This window comes from Solanum dulcamara, chromosome 10 (genome assembly GCF_947179165.1).
Source record: "Solanum dulcamara chromosome 10, daSolDulc1.2, whole genome shotgun sequence".
Taxonomy (NCBI): domain Eukaryota; kingdom Viridiplantae; phylum Streptophyta; class Magnoliopsida; order Solanales; family Solanaceae; genus Solanum; species Solanum dulcamara.
This window is the reverse complement of record NC_077246.1, coordinates 59,471,415-59,480,952: the sequence shown is the minus strand read 5'-3', so window position 1 is coordinate 59,480,952 and position 9,538 is coordinate 59,471,415. Positions and strand designations below refer to the sequence as shown.

At 34.4% G+C, this 9,538-nt stretch overlaps 1 protein-coding gene across 2 annotated transcripts; it reads left to right on the top strand.

Moving 5' to 3' along the window:
* Positions 1-787: 787 nt before the first annotated feature.
* LOC129871189 (uncharacterized) lies at positions 788-3,022 on the top strand. 2 transcript variants are annotated; one of them, XM_055946069.1, is made up of 3 exons: positions 788-873; positions 1,029-1,075; positions 2,054-3,022. In XM_055946069.1, the coding sequence occupies exon 3, from the start codon at positions 2,144-2,146 to the stop codon at positions 3,020-3,022; it is 879 nt and encodes a 292-aa protein (XP_055802044.1). In that variant the 5' UTR covers positions 788-873; positions 1,029-1,075; positions 2,054-2,143. The 2 variants fall into 2 exon arrangements, with proteins under 2 accessions (XP_055802044.1, XP_055802045.1); XM_055946070.1 differs by lacking the exon at positions 788-873 and having other exon boundaries at positions 1,004-1,075.
* Positions 3,023-9,538: the final 6,516 nt, after the last annotated feature.

The following is a 9,538-nucleotide window of genomic DNA, read 5'->3' as shown; positions in this document are numbered from 1 at the left end:
TATTGTCCAACTGTATCTTTTCTTTACTATGATTATACGAAGTTTGTTCTCCTAACAAAGTATAAATCATGAAGTATGTGAACGTACGGTTTTGAATTTTTCAAATCTTTTTTCAATAAATCAAAACAAGAAAAAAGTTCATAAACAAATTATCTTGGTCATTTAGAGATTCCTATTACAGTATAATCACCACACAAATATTGATCATCACACTCTTGACTCTTCCAATTTTAATTTATTATCTGATTTTAATTTAATACGGAGTTTAAGAAAATAAATAATATTTTTGAATCTTGTGATTTTAAGCTAAAGATATATAGATTATATCAAAATTTTCTTTAATCTTGTTATATTAAAAAATGTCATATGAAAGTTATAATCAAACAGATGTCCAAAGGAAAGAGTCATTCTTTAAAAAAAATAAGACAAACAAATTAAAACTAATGATATAATTTTTATTTTTATTTTCATAAAATATTTATTATTTTTTAAATTTCATTAGTCAACCTGATTCATAAAAGATGAAAATAACATCAAAAAAAAAAAGAGGAGGGAAAGAGCGCAATTCATTCCTTCAAACCTTGAATAAATGTTGGCCATTAGAGGTGAATTTACTATTTATGTGTTATTATGCACGTGCAGATCACGTGATAAACAATATTAATAGAATGTTGGCGCCACGGAAGATAAAAAGTTAGTTATTTTTAGGAATTGGAAATGAAAATCCAATTATATTTCTTCTCTCTTATTATTTCCTCCAAAACCCTAATCCTTAAATTGTATGAATATTGAGAAACAAATAAAAAATAATTAAGAATCTGGGTTTCATTTATTACCCAAATTTAAAGCTTGAATTTATTTATTTTCAATTAGGTAATTCCCATAACAGGATTGTATTTTTCTTTTCCTTTTCTTGCTTTTGATTAGTAATGTTGTTTGGCTTAATGCTTTCATTAAAATTGTTTTTTGTGTTTTTACCTCAAATATTGTGTGTGAATCATTTTGATAATTATTATTTTTTTCTTCAGGGAATTGTTTTTTTGTGAAATAGAGATTGCTGGAGTTTTCATATGAGGTATTTTTATTTATTTTTTTGTGTCACAGATTATTATTTAGCTGTTGATTTAATTCCTTAAAGTGACTTGTATATTTTTTTTAAAACTAATTTTTGTTACACAAAAAAGAAAATTTGGTAAAGTAGGTATAAAATGATGAGAAGTTGCGTCTTCCTTCTTATGCAAAGGAAAATATTATTGTATATCAACAGTTAGCTCGTCTATGTTGCTCGAATCCTCCAAAAATGCTGCTAGGCTTGTATTGAATCCTCCAAAAGTAATGCATGTTTGGAGAATCTGACGAGGAGGCGGGGTTTATTCTTGAAAATCCGAGCAAGATGGTGCATAGTTTGAAATTAAGGAATTGAAGTTCTCAATTCTGTTCTATCCATGATTGTGGAGAAATCATGAAATGTGAAATGATGGTTATGGTATATTGTAAATTGAAAACATATTAAAACCATTTAAAATTTTAATCTATTTAAAGCCCTTTTTGTGTGTGGATGAAATGCAATTCCTCTTGATTGAGTAAATATGTGATTTTTGTTTTTGTATATGGTATTTTTATTCTCCATGTGCATTCTATTATAATCTATGTTGCTCAGACCCTTCAAAAAAGTCAATTGGTGCGTGTCGGATTCTCCAAAAATCTGGTGTGGCATCGAAAGTGAAGAGTCCGCGCAACTTAGATTAAATGATAACTTCACATTCTGCATTAAAAAGCCAAGATAGTAGCTGAACCTGCGAAATAGCGGCCATCCTCTCCATCTCAAGTGAACCTATTTGAGATGCAAGAATTAGGAATTGGACGTATATCCTTATATTAATGCATGAAATGTTGCTTGTTATGAATGTTACATTGTCCCGAATAATACCCCACCCGCCTCTCAAACTACAACGCATATTTGTGTGTGTCCCAGGTTCTATTGCTTTAACTGAAATCTCTTTGTGCATCCTAGTAGATGGTATTCTGAAGGTGATTTTTAACTGTATTTCAGTGATAGACGTAAATATGTAAGTGGAGGCAATAACAGATGCACCAGTAACTGAAAAAAAGTTGAGTCCCTTGCACCACCAACTTTACTCTCATGGATTCTGACCAAGAGAGTAAAGGAAGACGAGATTCAGATGCCACGTCAGATGAAAGTGAAACAGGATCTTCTAAAAGTTCAGAATATTCCCATTCCATCTCGTCTTCCTCATCAGAAGGTTCTTCAGATGATTACATCCAAGTAGATCCAAAAACAATATTCACCTCTGTCTCATCAGGTGTAGCATCTTCGAAATCTCATCCCGATGCAAAACTTCTATCTCAAGGTGTAACACGTAATCAATTGAAAGAATCCTCGGAAACATCTACAAGTTCCACCTCACAGGTTTCAGATGTCACTCATGAATCTGAATTCTTGACGATATCACAATCTCCTTCTATACAGGTGATGGAACGGGAGGCAGGTTTTGATCCCAATAGAATTCCCTCATCAATTTTTGGGAGTAAGGATTCATCCTCTAAGGAATGGAGCACTGCTTCTACCGAATCATTGTTCAGTATACACACTACTGGAAATGGTAGTCCTGCAAGGGATGATATTGTGATGACTGATGGAGATTTCAAACAGTCCAGGAAACGAGACAACTATGCAGATGTAGACAAAAATGAAAAAAATAGTAAGTCTGAGCTAACTAGTTTTAGGCAGACTTTGCCGATTACAAAAGGAGGAGAAAATAAGAAAAAGATCTATGAGAAAGAAAGGAAAGTATATGTTGTAAACAAACCGTCAGCAACAGGAAGTTCAGATGAAGCAACAAAGAGAATAGTCCGTTTTAGAGAGGAAATGAAATTAGGGGAGAACATAAATTGTTCTACTGCCATTGGCTACCCTGATGGAAATGTATGTTTTAGGGACCCTTGCAGTGTTGTTCGCCTTTCTGATGGGAATGGCACGTGTTCTGCCTCTCCAATGTGAGTAATGTTTTCCTTTTTGGCTAATAAATGTTTAGAGAATGCATTAGTTCCTTGGGTTTTTCCTGAGTTAAAAAAAGAAACAATCTGCTTAGTTGCTCATTAGTTAATTTAAGTATTTTTTTATTTAATGTATTTATACATATGGAGACCATCTAAGTGTGAGTGTAGAAGTTATTTCTTTCTCTTATCTCTAATTTATATGCTGATGCATGGTCTATTCAAGGCGATTTGAGAATGTAAACGAAAAACTTAATCATATAAATACCTGTATTAACATAAACTTGAAATATGTACAACGGCCACACTCAATGCACTTGAAGAAGAGTGTTCATAGTGCAGCTTGTGGGTACTTTTAGTACTATAACTAATACACAGAGGCGACTATCTCTAATATGTGTTTGGTAGCAGATGACAGAACAAGGATAAAGACTAACAAAGTTCTGGGTCATTTGAGATGGTCTGGAAAGATTTGTCCGTAAGAATGCATCAGACCATATTTGTTGTTGTATTAAGAAACCTCAACCAAATAAGGTAGTTTTTTCCAAAAATAGATATTATGGCCAGTCAGGGAAATTGGTGATTGTAGGTTTCTTTGTTCACCTATTCTTTGATGTCTCATGGACTAGTATTTTAGTGTGTCGTATTTGAGTACATGGGCATGCAAATGAAGTTCCTACTTTCCCAATATTGTGAAATAACTGCTTTAGAATACAAACTCTCTATGCAGGAAAAAAAAGTCTTCTTGGTGGTCATGCTGTTCTTGTAGTAGTTGGCCAAAGTGCTCATTGAAGTGCTCAGGTTGCTCTTGTAAGTGGTTAAGCTGCTCAGGTTTCTCGTGTAAGTGGTTAAGCTGCTCGTGTAAGTGGCTAAGCTGCTCGGGTTTCTCTTGTAAGTGGCTAAGCTGCTCAAGTTTCTCTTGTAAGTGGTTAAGCTGCTCAAGTTGCTCTTGTAAGTGGCCAAGCTGCTCGAGTTGCTCTTGCAAGTGGCCAAGCTGCTTGAGTTGCTCTTTTAAGTGGCCAAGCTGCTCAAGTTGTTCTTGTAAACTTTTAAGCTGCACAGGTTGCCACTGTAAGTGGCCAAGCTGCTCAAGTTGTTCTTGTAAACTTTTAAGCTGCACAGGTTGCCACTGTAAGTGGCCAAGCATGCCTGTTGGCTGTTGCAAATGGCCGAGTTGCAAATGCAAGTGCTTAACCTCGCTACGCTGCTGCTGCTAATGTCCAATCTGGCATAGAAATTGCAAGTGCCTGACCTGGCAAAGCTCTGTACTGCACTATAGCTGGGCATTCTGCTTTGTGGGAACCATTACATGATCCGATCTTCCCAGGTATACACCTCTTTTCATTTACTTTGTTATGACATTTCTACTTCATATTGGCATGTAGTGAGTACATACATTCTAACGATTCTTTCAATTACGGTTCATTGTAGAAATCTGATAAGAGTAATTTTTCAATAAGTGTAGTTTGACAGAAGAGGAACTGTATATGTGGAAAAGGATAATCGGAGCATCATTATACACATTCAGCTCCGCTGTGGCTTCAAGGAGCATAACATACCAGCCTCTCATGCCCTTCTTTCTCATCCGTGCTCACGATGTTGCTGAGTACGTGAAGGCTTAATTTCATTTAAGCCCTCCGCCTCATTCATTAAAAAATGCTAGCATGCCTTAGAATCATGAGAACAATAGTATTCAAGCATTAAACAATATCTAATATTTTGATATTTTTTGTGTATATATGTAGGCAATGAGGAGGTTTAATTTAGATATATTGATTTTCCTCACATTACTTAGTTCATTGTGCGACCATTTCTTTCCTTTTTCAAGTTGTGACAAGAAAAGGTTGTAAGAGAGAACATGGAGAGGTAGTGCAATCTTTTCTCTGCTCTAGTGCTTATGAGTTTTATTATGGATTTAAATCTTCTCCTTTCTCCCCCGGTCCATCTTTACTTGTTCATATTTGACTTGGCACACCTCTTAAAAAACGATAAAATACAATGGTAATTTTACAATATCACTCATCTACTCCATATTAGTTGAATTTCTAAGGTAATGCACACATATTAAGAAAACATTCAAGGACAAAATTTGAACCATATTTTCTTCTATTACTCTTTTGTTTAATCAACCTAATAAAGAAGATTAAATGTAAAATCATAAATACAAGGAGTCCTTTATTGGAGTATAACTTTGTAAGAAGTGTAATTTAACTCCTAGAAAATTACAAAACTTCATTAATGGAAAGGGTAAACATGAAAAATGTTTCAAACATTTCTCTTGAACTTTGAATAATTCAACTATTTTGAACAATGAAAAAAGCTCTAGAAATTCAGTTAATATGGAATAGAGGGAATACAAGTCATCTAAATGTTAAAAAATGAATAGTATTTAAGAGTAAGGGTAAAATTGACACAAAATGATAAAATATCTCTTGATTTTTCAAATCAGACAAGTAAAATTGGACAATTATTTTTAATATACTGAACAAGTAAATATGAACGAAAGGAGTACGTATGAGACACTTTCTCCTTCCAAATCTTTAAATTCTATGTCCATTATATACTATTTATGTAAAATGAAACAACAAAGTATTTTGCTATTTCCCCTTCATTCTGCAAGCAAAACCACATTGTTTTGATTATAGTTTAAGTTTTTCATCTTGTAGGAATAAGTAACAAATACTAAACAACATGATTTATTATAGCTTTGAAATATCTCTCTTTAATTACATAATAAGAGTTTATTTTGGCAACATATCCCAATCGAAATAATGATAGGACATGACTTTATTTTTGTCAACATTTTATCCCTATTTTAAACTCTATGTCCATTAAACATCGATATATAAAATGATACAAGAAAAACATTTTGTATTTCCCCTCGTGTTGTAATAAATTAAAAGGCAAGGAGTGGATAACTAAATAAGATCCTATATTAATAAATATATAGTAGAAGTTTTCGTTATTTACCAAACATAGCAAATTGTTTTAATATAATTTGTCGCAGATTTTGGTAAAAAGTGTCTATATGCAGCCTTGCAGCTGATCATGTCTACAACTCAGTCGAAAAAAGATAAGTGATCATTATAAATATAATCCAATCTATAAGCTCAGAGTCAAATTCTATAGAGAACTAATATTTGTTATAATTGTTCAATATTGCTAAAAAGACAAGTTCGAACAATTTTCTTAGGTACAATGTGTTTGATTTTTTGTATTAGCTAACAAAAATAAGCATACAAACTAATAATATTAAAATAACTAAATGATTGACGACTTTCTTTCAAGAGTAAAAGGTCTAGGATGATGATTTCACCAAATGTTGGCATAAATTCTGAACGTGTCAATTATAATTTCGCTGATCAATAATGAGTTTTTTTTATCATAAATATCTTCGATCAAGTGTAAAAAAAATTAGCATTATTCTCTCAAATGAACCCTAGCTAACAAATTAATCTATCCATTTTTAAATTCAATTCATTAATCTCTTAATATTTTAAAGTGATGTTGCTCACCTAAAATTTTATCTCACAATCTCTCTGGAGTAAATCAACATGTAACAACACCGTTAGTTAAGTGCCCATCAATTAATTACAATTAATGTGTAGTTGAACAAATAGAGATAATAAGAATGACTCAATTATAGTTAAACAAAAGCACGGGCTCATCCAACAAGTGGTTCCATCAACATCTTAGAAAAGAATCTAGCTACTTAAATGACCTTGGATGTATAGGGAAGGCGCATTATATTTTTTAGGATACTTATATGACCTTGGATGTATAGGGATGGCGCATTATATTTTTTAGGATACTTATATGACCTAGGATGTATAGGGAATCAAAAGCTAATTGAAATTCACTATAACTGTTAGCTTATATGAGTCCATCACTGTGTCAATGAACCAGGTCCCTTGACAGAAATGTAATTGCTAAAACGAATTAGGGAGTAAAGATAATACACACGATTTTACGTGGAAAACCTCCTTACTTAAGGGAGAAAAAATCACAACCTGTCCAACAGGATTTCACCAACCATTCTTCACTGAGATGCAAGAGAAAAGTAGTCTATTACAATCTATTGTAACTAGACACAAACCCTCTCCACCCCTCGGCATGCAATACCTCTATTACAAGACTTTGAGCCTAAGCAATATCTCTATTGCTCACTACCCCAACTAATTCTAATTGACGTAGACTTTGAATACTCCGATCAAGGCTAACTCTAGCAATGCTCAGAAACTAAGCAGTAAAACTATTGCCCACTACACAACTATCCTTTAGTTAATATAGACTTCAACCCGTTGATTCAAGGTCAACACTTAACGAAGAACCAACACACTTATGATAAACAAACTGATCAATGTTCCTTTATAGTGTAGGAACTGATCTTATAATATTTAGCACACAAGACTCAACATTACAATAAAGCAACAACCTAAAAAACTATTCTTCAACAGTAGCTCGATCAAGTCCCTTGCCGCCTTGAGGAAGTTGTTCTTTCTTTTGATCACACACATTTTTTTCTTTTTGTCCTTGTAAATATGATGTGTAGAGCTAACTTTTTTTCATATTCTAAAGATAGTATTTAGTATATGGACGAAAAAACCTAGTATCCCCTGATTGGTTGAATATATGTTGTCCTTCAGCTGCTGCCCACCAACCATAGTAGGTGGTGGAAACTTTTTGTTATATTCCGTATTTTTGCTTCTTGGACTATTCGTGAGCTAACGGATATAAATTCAAGGACTTTAAATTTGAATTTTAAAATGACATGATTTGTTGTAAGTGACTAGTTATATGGATAAATTATGTGAAGTAGAAGACATCTCAAGAAGTACCCTTGAGCCAAATCAAAATAGAAGACATCAAATATATTTTTTCTTAAAATCACATTTTGGGTAAGTTGACTTCGGGAGGCCATAACCCCTTTATAATTTAGTAATTTGGGAAAATCCTTAAAATGAAAGTTGTAGAAAATTGAAATATATTTCTAACCATAGGTTGTGGGTCTGGAGGTGACATTGCAATAAGGAGATATGCATATTTTAAGACAGATGGGTCAAGCTGGATAGTAGATTCGGCCCAACCCGATTCTAACTCGGGTCAGGCCCAATAACCACATCCTTAAGGGATTTTTTTTAAGCTTCTATATTCATCCTCAAATAATAAAACATCCAGAAATTTCCAGAGAGAGAGAGAGGAAGTTCTTGAGAGAAATACCAAATCCGACCAAAATTCGAGTTCCAAAATCCGAAGCTCATGAAGAGAAAATTGTTGTACGTCGTGTTGGCTTCAAGTTAAGCTAGATATCAGCAAATAAGGAGAATATTTAATGTATTTGCTGCACACTTGAGGTAATATTAAAGTCCTTTTTTCATTGTTAACAAGTTTAGTTAGAGTTTTAACGGATTAGAACGGAGAAAATAGCGTTATAAACTAGTTTGGTGATTTGTTGAGATTTATGGGTTAAAGAGTTGTTTTAGGTAGCTTAAATGGATGAATTAGCTTAGTGATGATGTATAATAATGTCACGCCCCGGGAGGGTACCCTAGACGTGACCGGCACTCGAAGGCCATTTCTGACCCTCAAGCAAACCACCTGATTCAGTCACACTATCATTCAGTCACATACACTCAAAGGAGGGTTCAATCGTAACATAATATTCACGATATGGGGGCCGAAGGCCAAACATTTCTCAACTCAACAAAACAAGTATAATAGGACTTCTCAAAAAAAAATAGCAGTCCAACCTTCCCACACTCTAGTCTATGAAGCCTCTATCAAAGTCTAGAAGGTGGCCATGACAAGCCCATGGCTACCAAAATTAAAGGAGACAACACGAAATTAAACAGGGAGCTCAAGATCCTCCGGAAGCTAGGAGGACTCACCACATAGCTGGAAGTGTGAAGAAATCAACGGTGCGCCGGTTGATGATCTCTTGTACCTGTCTCTGCATCATAAAATGATGCAAGCCAAATAGCGTCAGTACATGGAATGTACGAGTATGTAAAATGGCCGGATGAATCAAACATCAAGAAAACATCAATATCAACTCAGGATCTCAACTCATATATATATAACAACTCATTCAAGTGTCCTAAGTCTAACAAGAAGTGATTTAGACCGGACCACATCTCATGCCACTCAACTCAACTGACTCGAAGACCTAAATGGGATTTTCTCTTATCCGATAACCATCACCTATGAGCCAGTGATAGTACAACAATCAGACGTTGTTGCCATGTCCGTCCATGCCTTGCCAGGACATGAACGCCTCCCTAATCATGGATTCCATCGATTAGTTAAGTCCTATCATTTCAGGACAAATAAATGGGAAACATCCGACTTTAACGGTTCGATCCCATGGGAAGCATCCGACTTTAACGGTTCCATCCCTACCTACGTTGGCAGCATAGTTTCGGGGGTTCGATTATGGACTATACTTTCGCCCGCCTCGGTGCTCGATACTCCTCCCATGACTCTATGCTCATAAGACTCCATCCAATCATCTCAAACAAGC

What these genes read in the sequence shown, in the direction of transcription:
- LOC129871189 (XM_055946069.1), top strand. Translation starts at nt 2,144, where the DNA reads ATGGATTCTGACCAAGAGAGTAAAGGAAGACGAGATTCAGATGCCACG.